The sequence below is a fragment of the Rhinatrema bivittatum genome, chromosome 3 (assembly GCF_901001135.1).
Source record: "Rhinatrema bivittatum chromosome 3, aRhiBiv1.1, whole genome shotgun sequence".
In the NCBI taxonomy this organism is placed as follows: domain Eukaryota; kingdom Metazoa; phylum Chordata; class Amphibia; order Gymnophiona; family Rhinatrematidae; genus Rhinatrema; species Rhinatrema bivittatum.
The window spans coordinates 465,760,812-465,778,966 of NC_042617.1; the positions used below are offsets into that span (position 1 = coordinate 465,760,812).

General features: G+C 43.1%; 1 protein-coding gene across 1 annotated transcript in view; it reads right to left on the minus strand.

The window, feature by feature from the left end:
- The window catches only part of SMC6 (structural maintenance of chromosomes 6), a 317,112-nt gene that overhangs the window by 259,718 nt on the left and 39,239 nt on the right, over positions 1 to 18,155 (minus strand). The window contains 2 exon segments of the mRNA XM_029595951.1: positions 1,650 to 1,711; positions 13,626 to 13,762. Of these exon segments, the coding sequence (XP_029451811.1) occupies positions 1,650 to 1,711; positions 13,626 to 13,762 (199 nt within the window).

Consider the following 18,155-nt stretch of genomic DNA (forward strand, 5'->3'; position numbering starts at 1 on the left):
ACAAACTCCCCCTCTCCCCCACCACCAAAGTTCCACCTGCTTCTGGCTTGGTGTAACTTGTGCATGTGGATTTACATACATGTTTTCTAGAACAGAAATGTAGGCATGTAAATCCAAACTATGCCCCAGGCTGTTGCAGAGAAGAAAAAGCTTAATGCATAAACACAATAAAATGCAGAGCAAAAGGCCCTTCAGCAAATCCAGAGCTTCCTAGCTGCTAATTAGAAGCCCAAGTCCAGGGCCACCACAGTGACAAAGAACCGCATCTCAAACCTGTAGCAGCAAAGAGCTTCACCCCACAGCCCTCTTGTTCCAAATCGGGTGCCTGCAGAATCAACATGGATGACTTTCTTGCAACATAAAAACTGCCTCAGTGTCCTTCATCTGCTTCTTTCCCTCAGAGCTGACGATAAGACACACACAGCCTACCACTTCCTCCCTGGGTCCACTGCTGCCTGGCTTTCACTGCAAGCGAATACTGCTCCCTTTCCATGGCACAAACTACACAAGGAGTTTGCTGCAGCTATCCTTCGGGAACAGTACGTAGTGTACTTCAGCCGCTTCTTAGCAGATAATGTTCAGTGGAGGTGGTGGTTGTCCACAAATACCTGCCAGAGACCTTCAATATTGGCTCCTCCAACCCTCAGCAATTACTTCCACAGGAGCTAAATCCCTTAGCCCTGCTGGGCTTTCTGGGTCTACACAAGAACTTAACCTCTTTCTGGGTTGTTTTCTCCAGGGGCAGAAAAACAAACCAAGATGCTATCCCCTGGAAGTCCCCAAGGTCTCAACTAATAACTACTTTCCGGGAAAGCGGAACATCAAGTGGATCCTGCGTACACTGGGCCTCTCTTTTCTTGCCACATTAAAAGTCCATCCCATCTGCTGGAGATGCAAAAACATTGGCTAAGCATCTTGCTGCTCCAGCCTATATAGAGAGAGTAGAGCCTGCTTAGAAAATTCTGTCTCCATCTGCTGGCAGAGAACAACCCGCTAGTCTGGTCTGGTCAGAATGCTAAGGAATATTTAAAAATATGTAAAACAATATCAGAACTAGGGAATGACGCTTTGTTTGAAAACAAATATGGGTATCTGTGAAATACAGTCTCTTGACAACTATGACATAGTTACATATAAAAGGAGTGTCTCTCATGACTTAACTCCTGGCAATAAAGCAAGCAGAGACAGATACATGTTAGATTGGTTGGTAAATTGTGTCATCACCATTTGTTAACATTTTATGTTTGGACACTCAACGTGTGAAAAATTTCAAATAAAATACATCAAATAAACTGGTCTCGGGGCGCAGGTTGTAGTGCTTTGTGCTGCAGAATTTAAAAAACAGTGTTTAGATATCTCATCCAGCGAGCACAGGACACCTGTTCTACTCAGGCAGGAGACGGGGTGGTTGAGATTACTGAGGGCATACAGAACAAAGACAAAAATGACAAAAACAAAAAAAGCACTCAATACAGGTGCACAAGCCTAAAGATCATCTGTTGTGCACACCAACACTATATTGTGAGACAGTATCTCAAAAAAAGCAAAAAAAAGTGTTACAAATGAACAGAATAAAATACAAGTTACATTTAGAACATCACATAAAGGACTGGAGCACATTCATTTAACAATGATATCCGATTAGCTACCTGTATGTTGAAATGATCAAGTACTGCAACAAGTTCTTCTTTCTTTGTAGAAATCAAGTGTCCTAGAAGTACAAACATTCAAATTAAAATAAAATAAAGGAAAACAATGTAATATATACAGAAATTCCAGAACCCCCCTGTCATGTATCACCTCAGAGCTTCTCCTAACACCCACTCAGGGTTAACTCTGTGGACCCTCAGAGGGTCCTGCCAAGCACTGCTCAGGCCCACCTGCGTGCATTCCACATACCACTATGCAGCAGCCTCCCACTCACCAACTGAGTTCCTGATTACCTATGAACAAACACTCCATCTGCAAGCTATCCCTGAGTGGATTAAGAAACAGACCCCACACAATTCAATGGTCACACAGTTGCTAGAAATGAACCTACAGACCAAACATTAAAAAAAAATGCTAGGATTGACAAATCGGTCACAGGATGAGAACTAACAAACTAAAAAGTTCATTATTCCACCTCAACCCAGCAGTTTAATTTCCAGTATATGCTCTCTTGGGTGGGGCATCTATGCTAGCTAAAAGCATAAACTCTCGGGGGAGTGACATCTGCAGCTCAACAGGATGCCAAAGCTGGACGCACAGCACTGAAAGTGCATACCATTCAGTTGAAGGTGCCCACCCCAAACAGCCTATGCTATGATTTTTCTTGCTCTGCTTTGCCAAAATGGCATTGCATGCGAGACTAACACTGTGCATCCCAACTTGTAGACACTCACTCTCAATCCTCTCATTCGAGGCCATTTTGATAATGAATGGTAAGTTAAATAAAACAATATGCTTTCATGGGAAATCACTTACAAACAGATGAGCAAGGCATAGGCTGTCTGGGTGGCATGGTGTGCATACTTTCCAGCTGTTCATGAAAACCTGTGATTGTTGCCTGCCTTAAAGAGCTTACATTGGAAATTTAAGTCCTGGGTCTGAGGTAGAGTAAAATCACATTTCTGGTGGCCAATGGAGTCTATTGTGTCCAGTCTAGTAGGTCACCTCAGACCTAACAAAGTCTTAAATTTCCAACGCAAGTTCTCTGGGGCTGGAACCTACAGCTGAACTATCTGTAAGCTCTCTGGGGCAGGCTCCTATAGATGAACAATGTGTCAAAGTCAGGATACACAACAACAAAGTGCATACTATTCAACTGATGGTGCTTTCCCATGAATGCTTATATTTTGTTCAGGTATAGGTGCAAGCCACAAAAACCTTACACTGGAATTGTACCTCATTCTTTGGTCTGAGATGAAGTAAACTCATATTTCTAGTGTCCAAAGTACTATTGCTGTACCCAGTATGGTAGAAACAGCTACACACTACCACGGGCACAGCAATAGAATATCATGGCCACTCATCAATGTGAGTTAACTTTCACTCCACATCAGGCCAAGGAGTTAACAAAATAGGAGTAAGGAGGTAAGTGCTTAAAGTTGGAAGAAGGCAGTCCAAAACAGCCTTGCATGCAATGGTACTAGGCATCCCAGCTCGGGCACAATCTTACATGCAAAGCCATTTGAGCAAAGCATGCAAAGTGAAATCAAAGGGTAAGTTCTCTGGAATGGACAACCACCACCATTAGGGATGCATAGCACCAAAGTGCAAACTATTCGTCTGTAGATGTCCCCCTATAAAGCTTACCCTTTGATTTCCCTTAGCATGCCAGGCCCAAATGGCCTTGGATGTGAGACTGTGTTCAAGTCGGGATGCTCAGTCTCTATCTTGGTCATTTTGATCACATTTCTTACAAGTTCAAGCATCTACCTCCTTACTCTTATTTTAAAGCCCTTTTTAAAGCATTTTTCCTCATTACTGTAGATTTTTCAGGTTAACTCACATTTTGGTGCATTTCTTTCAATTAAGTACTTTTTTTTTGCTCCTACTCAATTTTCATTCAATTAGCTTACTGAATTTTGTGTGGACCCATTTTTTACATACATGTTAAGTAAAACCCACACTAAAACTTAACACCGATTTTAGTGATGGTTTTATAACATCGGCCCCAGTACTTGGGGAAATTCAGGAGAAGCTGTTCTTACAAGGATGTGTAGAGCTGAGGCAGGGCCTTGGCACAGATATATTTCCTGTGAATTCCCAGCAAAAGACTGGAAAACTCTAAGAAAAGTTTGGGCTGGGTCATTCTGGGCTTTTACAGTACAACCAATGGGAATCCAAGGCACTAGCAAGACAATGTTGCCATATTATACCGTGGAAACTGGGGAAGTATGTATCACTTTGGGATACATAGCACGTAAGCATATTCACTCCTAGCTACCAGAACTGCAAAGCAAAGCAGGAGTTAAGCTGCCATCTGCATGTCAGTTCAAGAATTACACATGGAAAAAAAAAAAAAGAGGTCTTTTTAGGGAAACAAAAAGGTTTCAGCGCAAAATAAATCAACAAGTACAATGATTCTCAGTTCACCATACCCTTTCCTTCATATTTTCTCAGATTAAGTTTTTTGCTCAAAATGCAGATCAATGTAGAGAGGACAGATGGAAAAAGAAGCAACACCTCAGCAAAGCAAAATTATTTGCAGCATTTTATATTCACCTTGTCTACAAAGCATTCAAAGCAAGGTATATATAAAAAAAACAACCTGAAAAGGAGCCAGCAATGAAAAAAAAAAAAAAAAAAAAAAAAAGCAGCTCTGTACAACAAAATGAGAAGACAATAACTTATAGACCAGGCAAAGATATAAAACAGAGATATTATTATATGAAAACGGATAAATCACTGTCAAGTAATACCCTCGTGCTACCCCTAAAACACACAACCCTGGTGTTAAACCCTTGGCCAACTGAGAATCCCAGGAAACACTGCACAAGCCTTGCTTGCACTTGTGCCTCTTTCAATTGATGGGTAGGAGGTTGCCAGGAGTTTCCACCAATTCTGGGAGTACTCTGCACAAAAGCTACTCCCTAAGGGTTTCTACGGATTTAAACCTGCAACCTCAGTTAAGAATATAAGAAATGACATACTGAGTCATACCAAGCTTCCATCAAGCTCAGCATCCTGTCTCAGACAAAGGCCAAAATCCAGATCATGAGCCTCCAAAAGGATCTCAAAGAAGCCTTCTTGCTCATAATTAGGGTTAGGAAAATTGGTTCTTACCTGCTAATTTTCATTCCTGTAGTACCACAGATCAGTGCAGACTTCTGGGCTTTGCCTCCCTGTTAGCAGATGGAAACAGAGAAAGTTTCACTGACACTGTACATAACCCAGTGTGCTACCTGCAGTCCCTCAGTATTGACCTGTACCCAAGCCAAGATGACAGCAACAACCATAAATTTCTAAGTAAGCTTCTAAGCAAACTCGCTCCCCTCCAACAAGCTGGAAGAAGGTGAAGTTGCCTAAAAAGACAAGGGAAAACTCGTTTCCCAAATTTAACATAAGCGATCACCATTGAAAACCCACAACAACTCAGCACTATATACAAAGCAACAGTACGAGTGGCAGTCACTCCGTGCCCCCCCTCCCCCCCCGAAAATGGGCAGGTCTCTACACTGATCTGTGGTACTACAGGAACGAAAATTAGCAGGTAAGAACCAATTTTCCTTTCCTTGTACGCACCCAGATCAGTCCAAACGCCTGGATGTACCTAAGCTACCCTTAACTTGGGTGGAACGTGGAGACTTCCACTCGTAGAACACTCACTAAAGCACACAGAAGCCAAGTGATATGCCTAGCAAAAAAGTGGGCAACGACTTCCCAGTAGCCACCCAGAAAATTTCATGCGGAGGCATCTGATGTTACTCAGTGCAGGAAGTCACCTGAGAACACGTCAAGTATACCCCTAAACCCCCCGGCAGCAGGCCCCCTTTAGAAATGTAAGTTGACTTGATCGCTTCCTTCAGTCACTGCACAACTGTAGCCATAGATGACTTACTTGCCATCTCTGGACCACTCCACAGTACAAGAAGTGATACTATCTACAAAGAGGAAATGTGATCTATGGAAATCATAAGTGACCTTTAGATACCTCAATAATGCATGCCTCCAATCTAAGAGGCAAAGCTCCCCCGCATGAGGCATAGAGAAATCCAAATCCATAAAAGCTGGAAGCTCTACTGTCTAACTAAGATGGAACACAGAGAGTACCTCAAGCAGAAAAGGCGGCACCATGCATAAAGACACCCCCATATCAGACATCTGTAGGAAGGGATCTCAACAAGATAGTGTCTGGAGCTCCAAAATTCTCTTGGCTGAGCAAATAGCAACCAAGAAAACCACTTTAAGAGTTAAGTCTTTAACCGTAGTTCTCTTTAGTGGTTCAAACAGAGCCTCAAACAATCCTCTAAGGACTAGATTCAGATTCCAAGATGGACCAAAGTTACACACCTTAGGACACAAGTTCTTAGCTCCCTGAAGGAACCACAGTACATCCGGATGTGTGGACAGAAGATACCCTTGCACCTTACCCCAGAGACAACTCAATGTCGCTACCTGGACACTCAGAGTTAAAGGCCAGTTCCTTGACTAAACCTTTCTGCAGAAAAGCCAAAATATGTAACACCGTAGCCTGAACAGACTGAGGCTGCATGCAGTCAGCAGCAGACCAGGACTCAATCATCCTCCAAATCCACACATACATCAAGGATGTAGAAGGTGGAAATAACCGCTTTGGAATATTCTTTCCATCTCGGTTGTCTCCTCTCAGAAATGAACCACCTGACCCCAAAATATTAGGCCCTGGTGGAAAACAGTTGACCGATGTCCAAATCTCAGAGGCCCATCTATGGCCATGTTGATCAGATATGGGAAGCATGATCAATGTGGCCACTTTGGAGCTACCAGGATCATGTTGCCTGGATGTTTCTCTATTCGCTGAAATCCCTTGTCCACCAGAGACACGGGAGGGAAGACAAAGAAGAATCCCTCAAGTGCTTGGCAGCACAAGAGCTTCGATTCCTTTGTACCGTGTTCTGTTCAGCGGCTGTAAAACTGACACCTTGGTGTTCTCTTTGGTCAGGATATCCCCATCTTCTGTGAATGAAACATTTCTGCTTCCAACAGCTCCCATTCCCCAGGGGTCTAACTTTCTCTGACTGAAAAAATCCGCCGGAACTTAGTTCATGCCAGCGATGAGAGACACTGCCAGTCGCTCCAAGTGTTGTTCTTCCCAGAGAATCAACTCCCGGGCCTCTTGAGCTGCTGCTTGATTCTCAGTTCCACCTTGATGGTTGATGTAGTCCACCATTGTTGCATTGTCTGATAGAATCCATACTGAAAGGCTGCGTAATCTTGTCAGACAGCAGGCAATGCAAAATACGCTGCTCTCATCTCTAACAGACTGAATGAAACAGGAGGCCTCCTGTTTCAGCCACCGGCCTTGCACTGAATGATCTTGTCACACTGCCTTCCATCCAGAGAGGCTTGATCGGTGATCATCATCCAATTCAGAAATTCCAATTCCATACCACGCTCGTGATTGGTGTAAACAAGCACCAGGAAAGGCTGTCCCTGGCTTCCCCCTCTATCGGATGAGGAAGATGAAACTCTTCCAATAATGGATTCCAGTGGGAGAAGAGCCCCCTGCAGAACATAAGAAAATGCCATACTGGGTCAGACCAAGGGTCCATCAAGCCCAGCATCCTATTTCCAACAGTGGCCAATCCAGGCCATAAGAACCTGGCAAGTACCCAAAAACTAAGCCTATTCCCATGTTACCATTGCTAATGGCAGTGGCTATTCTCTCTTGGGGAAGCTTCTGCCATCTGGAACAAGGGAGGAGAACTGACCATTGCCTCACCTCCCACTCCAGAGACACCATAGGCCAAGGGGATGTCCCAACAGGGGCAAAAGCTGTAGTAGTCAAATTGCTTTGAGCATCTAAACAGCACTGACACAAGCGGAGAGAGAGTGAGGACTGAACTGCTATCAGACAGCAAGCATCACAGATAACAAGGCGCTTGGATTTGTTCGCATCTGGCGCCTAGCTCTCCTGAAATTCGGCTCTAGATGGCCTCCTGTGCGCACATGCACCCCCCTCCAGGACACATGCAAATGTATTCAAGACTAGGTCGTGGTCCTAAGCGCACAAGAACATGCATAAATACACGCTCGTGTAGGCCATGGTCGTACGCGCCCAAGTACCCGCGCAAATATGCATTCAAATCTAGGTCAAATCTAGGCTGTGGCCTTACCCACACAGGTCCCAGCACATGCAACTACCATGCGGTGAGAATGGGTGTACATGCTTACGCATGAAAAATAACCGATGTAGTTGCCTACCACATGGCTAAGTAAAGCCTGCCTGTACCTTCAGCGTGTTTAGGCCCGGATCCGTTTAACATCTGGCACCGAAAAAAAATCGGCCTGAAGAGCTTCTCAACAGCTCAGGCCTCTCAACTGGCTGAAAATCCATGGAGACTGGATCCAAGAGCCAGCACCTCGCTAAACATGCTTTGTGTATAAGAAAATTAAAACCGGCAGAAGACCTCTTCTCCTTCTCAGTGCAAGTGCCTCTCTGCACCTCTGCGGGACAGGGAACTGCTGACGATAGTTGAGGAGTGGATTCCCCTGCCTCTCCCGCCGATGCCGCTAGGGAATCTAAAAAGGCCACCATTTCCACGCTGACGGGGAAAGTCTCAGCGATAGACCCTGTTATCTGTGAGGCTTGTTCTCCTGGTGCAGTCATGTTTGACACAGACCCTTGAGTGCTTCTGCTACATGCACACACTGTTACTCCCTGCACCCTAAGCACCACCAGCACCTCAATGGCAAGCAGGGGAAAGTACCTCAGCGCCACAGAGCCAATACCTGGTCTCCTCTGCAGGCAGAGAGCCTGCTGAAAAACCCCATCCCTGAGCTCCCCAAGCTGTTGTGGTAGCTCCCCCCCCCAAGAAACTCGCTGCTGCACAGATTCCTCTATGTATTTCCTTCTTTGTTTGTTTTTTGGGTTTTTTTTCTCTCCGAGAATAAATAAAGCTACATAGAAACCAATACTTTCCTTTGATGCAGATGTTCAGGTTCCAGGAGTGCAGGCCGCCATGAGAGATCAGAAAAAAGCCAGAGCTCCTCTTTCTTCAAAACTTTACCAAGCTTACAATATCTACTCCCGAGAATGGAACACAGAGCTACTAGCCAAAAAAAGGAAAATCAGCCAAAAAAAAAAAAAAAAGAGACCAACTAAAAGAAAACAGCCACCCTGAGTCTGTAGTTGCCTCAGCAGCCTCATGAAGGGGAGGGATCTGGTCCACCAGATTTACACCCCACAGAAGAAAGAAATGAGTGTACAAAAGGGTCACCAACCCCCAGCTCTTCCACCTCGACCATACAGAGAAGGACCCACAAGGACCTAAAAACTCTCTGGGAGGATGGCTCATAAATCTAAAACAGTCTCCTGACTCCAGAACTGCAGGTTTTTCACAGTCTACATTCTGCTGGAGACAGAGAAATACTGACGTACTGCAGGTGGCACACTGGATTATGTAGTGTCAGTGAAACTTTGTCTCCATCTGCTGGCAGAGAGGCAAAACCCAGGAGTCTGGACTGATCTGGGTACATATAGGGAAAAGTAGTCGCCAATAATGGTTTATGGATTTTCCATCCAAGAACCTGTCTAAACCCATTTTAAACTTAGCAATACCAACTGCTTTCATTACCTCTTCTCGCATCAAATTGCACAAGTAAATTGCTACCTATTATTTTCATGGAATGTCCCCAACTCCTAGTACTATTTAAAGGGAGTAAATAACCACCGTTTACCCATTTCACTCCACTGAAGATTTTATAGATCTCTGACGTATCTCCTCTCAGTCTTCTTTTCCCTAGATTGAAAAGCCCTAACCTGTTTAGCCTATCCCCTTTATCATGTTGGTTGACCTTTTCTGTACTTTCTCTAGTTCCAACATACCCGTTTGAGATGGGGCAACAACAGATGTACACAATACTCAAGATACAGATGCACCATAGATTGATATTCTTTATTTTTATTTTCCTTTCATTTTTTAATAATACCCAACATTCTACTTAATTGTTTTGACTGCTGCCATGCACTGGGCCAAGAATTTCAAAGTATTTTCTAGAAGGATTCCAAGATCTTTTTCCTGGATGGTGATGCCTACGATGAAACCCAGAGTACCTAGAGTCTGGATTATTCTTTCCTATATGCATCACTCTGCACTTGCCCACATTAAATTGTATCTACCATTTAGATGCCCAACCGCAGACTCTCACAATTCTCTCCTCTTGCAATTCTTCACAATCAGCTCATCATCTAACACTGAATAACTGTATCACCTGCAAAATGTAACACCTCACTTCACTCTTTTCCAGATCATTTATAAATATATAAAAAAGGACCAGTCACAATATGGATCCCAGAACACTCCACTATTTACCTTTCTCTGCTGAAAGAAATAAATTCGGTCCTACTCTGTTTCCTATCCTTTAGCCATTTGCCAGTCCATAACAGAATATTCCTCATTTCCTATGACTATTTAATTTCCTAATGAGTCTCTCAAGAGGTACTTTGTCATCTTTCAATTTCACTATACCACTTCGGGCCTTTCTCCTTTCACGGAGATAGCTGAAAAATGTTTTGCAACCTTGCTTTACCTTTGGCAATACTTTCTTCTGCCTGAGCTTTTGCTTTCTTGATTTCTTTCTTAGTCTATCTCAACTTCACCAGATATTCTTCCCTGTGTTCCTCTTTATGGGATCCTTTATACTTCTTGAATGCTGTTCTTTTTGCCTTTATTTTTTCAGCCAACTCCTTTGAGAACCAAAATCGGTTTCTTATTCCTCTTACTTTTGTTTTACTTTTCTAACACTTAGATTTGTTGCCTAATTGCTCCATTTAGTTTGGCCCACTGTTGCTCCACTTCTCATTTTCTCTCAGTTTTCTAGTTCTACCTCCAGGAAAGTTCCCATTTTGACAAAGTCCGTATTTTTGAAATTCAAAACTCAGGTCTTCATATGAACATACCGTTTGACGATCACTGGTGCTCAGGTGGACATTAGGGACATTACCCCGTTAGTGAGCACTAGACCGAGTATAACTCCCTCCCTCATGGGTTCCATTACCATTTGTTTGAACAGAGCCCCTTGCAGGGCATCCACTATCTCTCAACTTCTGGCAGATTCCACAAAAAGTCTACATCCGGCAGATTAAAGTCTCCTTTTCCACCTTTTGAATGTCTTCAACCAGATCTCTGTCTAGTTCTTCCGTTTGAGTCAGAGGCCTGTAGACCACACCAGTAAAAATGGAAGCACCATAATCTTTTTTTCGGGCTTGTCCATAATGCTTCTTTCTTTACTCCATGTCCCTTGTAATTCTGTTGACTAGACTTTGTTTTTATCATAAAAGAGCTACTCCTCCCCCCTTTTCTGTTCTCTCTGCCCTTCCTAATCAACTTATAGCCAGAGATGGCCATATCCCAATCATGGGACTCAGTGAACCAGGTCTCTGTAACAGCAACTTTGTCCAAGTCAGCTTTCACCATTAAGGCCTGCAGTCTGGGATTTTATTGCCCAGGCTACAAGCATTTGTGTTATAGTTTTCCAATTCTTCTCCCTAGGATTGCTGCTCTTCCTAGTTTTTTTTTTGTTTTTTTTTGCTATTTTGTGCTGATTGATTTGTTTTCTTCTTCCAATTCCTGTATTGCTTGGGGGTGACATGGCAATTTCACTGGCCACCTCTTGCCACCCCTGCTTTCTAGTTTAAATGCCTAATAATTTATGTTTTGAATTTCTCCCTTAGCATCCTTTTTTTGGTCCAGGACAAAATGTTTAAACTGTAAGGATAGTCTATTTTTACTGCTCCATACTTGGCCCCAGCTATCAAAGTAACCAAAACCACTTGCTTTATACCATGTTTTGAGCTAGACAAAGTTTTCTGTATGGCAGAGCCTTTCCTTCCACTTTCCATGAACTCTTGTAGATACCAGCCTTTAAATTAACAAACACAGCAATTTAACACAGACTAGCAATATCACTATTGGGGAAAAATAGAGAGATATTTCAAAGAATGCAACACAGAAATGCACAATACTAAAAGTCAGCAAGAAAACAAACTTTAAATTATTCAACTTAACTGGCTCCAAGGACAGGTAGCAGTCTGTGTCTATTTGCAATGTACTTCAATTTTGACTAAGAAAGTTCTTGATGACCCCCCTGCAATGCACTATGAGACACCAGCGCCAAAGGAGACAAGTCCAATACTTTACAAGATATTCTAGCTTCTGTGTTTTGCTACTATCCTTTAAAGATACCTCACTTCAAACCATGTGCTCCCAAGCAACTATCTTTCCCCCTAGGATCTAGTTTAAAAGCTGTTCTCTCTCATTTTTAAACATAAGTGATGGCAGCCCTTTACCAAAACATTGCCCAGTTCAGAACAAATCTAAATCCTTCTTCCCTGCAACATCATCTCATCCACATATTGAGATTCCAGAACTCTGCTTGCATCCAAGGTCCTGTATGTGAAACAGGGAACATTTCTGAAAATGCTACCCCAAATGTTTTGGATTTCAACTTTCTACCTAAAAGCCTGAATTTGGCTGCCAGAATCTCCCTTCTGCATCTTCCTATGTCGATGCTCATCTGTACCATGACAGCTGGGCTCCTCCTCTAAAATCTTAACATTGGTGATGCATGAAGTCCTCCACGAAGCAGTTCCCAGAAAAATACTCAGACCACAAATCCAAACAACGAGATCGCCCAATAACTTATTCACTTTGGATACTAACCAGCCAGAAAAAGTGCTAATAAACTAAAATGATTATTATTAAAAATGCAAAACAGTGAATATAAAGGAATAATAAAAAAAACTGCAGTGCAACAGACAAGGAAAGAAAAATTTCATATTAGCAGTAACTGGTTTAACTGAATCTCTCTGCAGAGCTAGACACTGCACCTTTCTCAGTCAGCTATATGAATCTTGAAAAAAATCAGTTCAGACACTAATCACTGTCTTCATAACTGCAGTTTATTAGCAGCTAGCTACAGAGCTCAGAGCTCCTCCGAAACTATGTTTCTCCCAGGAATACAAACTCTTTGTCTGTCCCTGTCAACCCACAGCTCTCTCTCTTAGCAGAAAAGGTTCTCAAACTCTCTCTCAGCCAGTTCTAACAGCTGAAACAGTAAGGGACTCACATCCACAGCTTGCTCTGACACCAAGAGTAACAGCATTAGCTTCAGCTGCTGGTCACAATGGAACATTGCATTATGTTGCCACCTACTGTCCAGTTTAAAATGGTCAGGAAAAATGTTCCCAAAAGGAGTTTTACATAGACAAATAATATTAACAGTTAAAATTCCTGTTTCGCCACAATCAAAAATAGCATAATACAAAAACAAAGAGGGAGACATTACAAGTGTGTGTGTGTGTGTGTGTGGGGGGGGGGAAACAAGTCTGAGATCCAGTAATATATCAAGCACATAGAACAAAACTATTCAACCAAGCAAAAGCAAATACGGACTGGACAACTAACGCATTTTTGGGTTATGCTGGAAGGAAAGCATAACCCATGGTATGGACTGATCCGGGTACGTACAGGGAATGAACATTTGAGAACATATGACAACAAACAACCTCATGGACAGTTGGGGATAAGGTCATTTAGGACCTTAACTAATAGGCTGAGAAATTAGCTTGCCAAATAAAGGAGAGCAATTGGTGAACTTTCTACTGAGATACCTGGGGCTACAGCCAGACAAGAATCAGGTCACTTCATTTTGAATCAAGTGCAAGCACCTTATCTTAAATCGGTAATCAGACATACAAGGTGTTGCAGGGATCCAAATGTAAGTTTACAGGAACGTGAATCATGGCTCTTACAAAAACAAGATTTCAGCTTCCTAATGGCATGTACTTTTAAGTGATACGAATAATAAATGGGAATATTAAAGTCCTCAGCAAAACAAAAAAGCTGGGTTATTTTCTTTATTCATCTCATTGCAGGTAGAAATTACTGAAATTAATGATGATTAAAGTGATGTCTTAATGAAATAAAGACTGTTACCTGTTTTGCTTTTCAGTTTGTAACTACGACTGCCCTCCATGGTGATATGCTGCTGTACAATAATAGAATCACCATAAACTTCAGGTTTAAATGCATCTTCACCTCGGTTTCGTAATGTAACAGATACATCTGCAGAGCTAAAAGAAAAAAAAGAATAAGAACATTGTGTTACAGCACCTTTTTTCCCCAACTGATAGCTCATCTTCTATACCCTCACAGTTAACAAGGTTTTTCTTTCCTCCTCCCTTAGCCCAGTCAACACAAAAGCAGTCCTACAACTGAGGAGCTTCAATATCCCAGTACAAGTGTACCAGTAAACCAGCTAGCAGGTGTGTCAGAGCAATAACATGGGGCTTGTGCTTATTGCCTCTGCAGTAGCTAAAGGAACATGGGGTTGGGAAAAGGGGAATTGGATTCAGATGACTTTTGCAGTCTGACATAAGGGGTAAAGAACAGAACTGCTTCTACAGCCAAGTCCATAAGCAAAGCATGGCAAGCCTGTCTGAATTTTCAAGACGGCTCATCACCTAGTAAAAATGTTGCTAGCAGTAAAAAAAAAAATAAAATAAAATAAAAATTAAGGGTTATCATAAGGCTTGGGGATAATTGCACAGAGTGGCAGTTACTACCCTTAAAAGTAACATGAGGGTAACCTGCTCAGAGCAGCAGCTACTACCATAAGAAGCTTGCTGGGCAGACTGGATGGACCATTTGGTCCTTTTCTGCCATCATTACAACACTTGACGGGCCCTGGTGTTACAGCTTAAAGATTTCACATGAGTGTGCTAATTCTTTCCATAGTACACAATGATTCAGACTTCAGTAAAAAAGTATCAGAACCACGTGATAAAATTAGCACATTAGACTTCAGGGAACATTGTTAGCAATCCTATGAATTATTGCTAGTCCTGGTAGCGGCAATAAGGCTTTGACAGCTGTTGCCCCCACCCGCCCCTATCCACAGACCCCAGCAGCAAATTAATGAAACCACACCAACCAGTTTGGGTGTAAAGGCTGCAGCCAGTTTTATCACTGATTTCAAGACAAAAACAATATTTCTATCCTAGCGTACTTGAGCTGAATACCTGTCACCATAAAGTGGTTGCCCCTATTTCCAGTCACCTGCTGTGAAGCAAGCAAGGCAGCCATGATAAGTACCCAACCCACCGCCAAGTTATCAAGCAAAGGGGCCTTTACCAGACCCTACCATGCCGGGAAGGCCCAACATACATATGTCCAGCCCTTAAAAAAAAAAAACTGTCCACCTGCTCAGTGGGGGGTGGGGGTACTCCATACCCCCACCCCCCACTAGCTGTGACAATGAACAGTAACTATGCGCAATAATTTGAGAAAACTAGCTTAACATTGTCGCCCCTATAAACAGACAACCTCCCATCAAAACAAAAAAAAAAACACACACAGCAGAAATTTCAAATCCCCTCTTCTCTGCACACATTTCTTACTCTCTAAGGCTAAACCCATGCTCAAGGAATACTGGCTTAACGAGAAAAAAAAAAAAAAAAAAAAAAAAAAAAGAGGGCTGGCAGGTCACGATGTGGTCTGAAAGCCCCCTAGTAACATAATATGCTGGGCGTCTCCCCTTCCCCCGGCTGCATACCCGCATCACTGCGCTCTTGATAGTCACCAGGGAGGAGAGGCCAGATGCACCAGGAAGGGAGGGGGGGGGAAACAGTGACCATGTGTGCTGCACCCGGCTAGCTACAGGCAGTGGCACAGGCCCACGTTAACTGTTAACGTGTTTATTAAAAAAAAAAAAAATAAAATAAGATCTACACCATGATTTGGGTTTAATTTACCAAGCATGTGAATTGGTACAATCTTGGCACCCCATATGCCCGAGATCAAATACAAAGCAAAAAAGGTTTTTAGTTAACTCCCGTTTATAAATAGTTCTTAACTGATCTAGATCTGACCACTGGATTTGTGGGGTGCTTTACTGTTACTCAATATGAAAAATATAAGTAAAGGAAAACGACATGTTGCCATACTGTTTGCACAATTATCTTTCACAAGAGAAAAAGAGACTAGGGAGACCAGATTGGCAGAACTGACAAAAGAGAATTTTAATTGTCCCAATCCTTATTTTGAATTTTTTGCTTGCACATTAATATTTCCACTTCAAACACATACAAAAAAAAGACCATGTACAGTATATAAAGTGAATGGTACTGCTGTTCCGTGTTTATCTAAAGTATTCTTCATCTTTATAGGGCTATAGATTTTAAGATACCAATCACTGCTCCCTGTTATATCAGATAATGGGGGGAAACTTTGGGACAATAGGACTTCGAATCCTTTTGAACTTTGATATGGCAATACATTTTGAAGTGTTCTCTCATTAAGTTTGATTAGCATACAAGTGCTAATTTTATGGTGGATGTACCGTATTTTCCGGCGTATAAGACGAGTTTTTAACCCCTGAAAATCTTCTCAAAAGTCAGGTGTCGTCTTATACGCCGGGGGTCGTCTTATAGGGCGAATAAATTACCGTATTTTTCGCTCCATAAGACGCACTTTTTTCCCCCAAAAGTGTGGGGGGGGGAAATGTCTGCGTCTTATGGAGCGAATATAAAAAAAAATAAAAATCTAACAAAACCCCCCACCCTCCTCCTAGACCTGCCAAAAGTCCCTGGTGGTCCAGCGGGGGTCCAGGAGTGATCTCCTGGACTTGGGCCGTCGGCTGCCAGCAATCAAAATGGCGCCGACGGCCCTTTGCCCTTACTATGTCACTGGGGTCGACCAATGGCAGCGGTAGCCCCTGTGACATAGTAAGAGCAAAGGGCCGTCGGCGCCATTTTGATTACTGGCAGCCAACGGCCCTTTGCCCTTACTATGTCACAGGGGCTACCGCTGCCATTGGTCGACCCCAGTGACATAGTAAGGGCAAAGGGCCGTCGGCGCCATTTTCATTGCTGGCAGCCGACGGCCCAAGTCCAGGAGATCGCTCCCGGACCGCTCCTCGACCCCCGCTGGACCACCAGGGACTTTTGGCAGGTCTTGGGTGGGTCAGGAGGGGGGAAGCTGAGGGATTAGTTTTAAAGGGTGGGGGTGGGTTTTTTGTTTAATCGGCTCGGGCACAGCCGATTAAAAAAAAAACCCGATCGGGTCGGACGAAAAAAACAAAACACGATGTGAATCGGAACCGGAATCAGAACCGATTCCGGTTCCGATTCACATCTCTATTACTGGTACCTCCTTCTCTGCCTCTCAGATCTCGCACATGCACGTCTGCACCGCTTCACTGCAGTCCTCAGGAGCAAGATCTGAGAGGCAGAGAAGGAGGTACCGGTAATAGGATACAAGGGTGGGCCAGAGGGATGCGTTACCGCTCTGATAGTCTTGGAGACAGGGAGGGCTGGGCAAGCAGGGAGAGCTGACCAATCCAAGCAGGATTTGTATACAACAACCAGCCAATCGCCGGTAAGGTACATCGCTTGCCGTGATTGGCTGGTTGTTGTATACTGGGTATCACATACAGTATGGTTATGTAGTGACACAGAAGGGTAGTCTTATACGGCGAGTATATCCCAAACTCTATATTTTAACTGGAAAAGTTGGGGGTCGTCTTATATGCCCAGTCGTCTTATACGCCAGAAATTACGGTAGGTCATTTCACAGCAAATGAAAACTGGAATCTCAATACTTCTTTCCAGTGTTGGCAAAATTGCAATTTGTTAGGTGTGTTTATTCACTTATTGTGAGACTGTCCTTTAATTCAGGTGTTTTGGAAAGAAGTGTATAACACTGTCTCACAGATTGTGGTTTGGGAGGGCCATTCACCATTTCTGGATTTCTGCTAGAAGATTCTCAAGTGGGTAATTTCCAAGAAAACCAGTCGCTTAATACAAGGTCTATTAGCTGTCAGAAGCATATTAACTAGGATTTGGAGGTGGGTTTCCCTTCTATTAAGTCAGAGTGGATGCAAAATGCATAGGATATGGAGAAATATTTCTTACCCAAAATATCTAAATATGTATAGCCTAGAGAAGAAGTGCATGGGAGACAGGATACAGACCTTCAGGTATCTGAAAGGTTAATGTTGCACAAACTTCTAAACGCTTCCACTGGAAAACAGGCAGTAGAACTAGGGATCATGAAATGAAATTCCAGGTGGGACGACTCAGAACCAACAACAGGAAATATTTCTTCATGGAGAGGGTGGTGGATGGCTGGAATGCCCTTCCAGGAGAAGGTGGTGAAGACAAAAACAGTGAAAGAATTCAAAAAGGCATGGGATAAACACTGTGGATTCCTAAAGACTAGAGCATGGAAATGAAGAAAAGGGTGTATGGGGTAAACTGCATAGAGCAGTAGTTACTACCCTATAGCTTTTATGAATTTGAAGCAATTACAACATTGCTCTCTCCTTCAACAGCAGGGGTAAGAGAGGAATTAGATTCAGATGACAGCTAACAGTGGGCCAGAACTTTTACGGCCCATGATACTAATACGCAGACATTAGGGAAAGCACAAGACTGCTTCTACGGCCAAGTCCAAAAGGAAAGCATG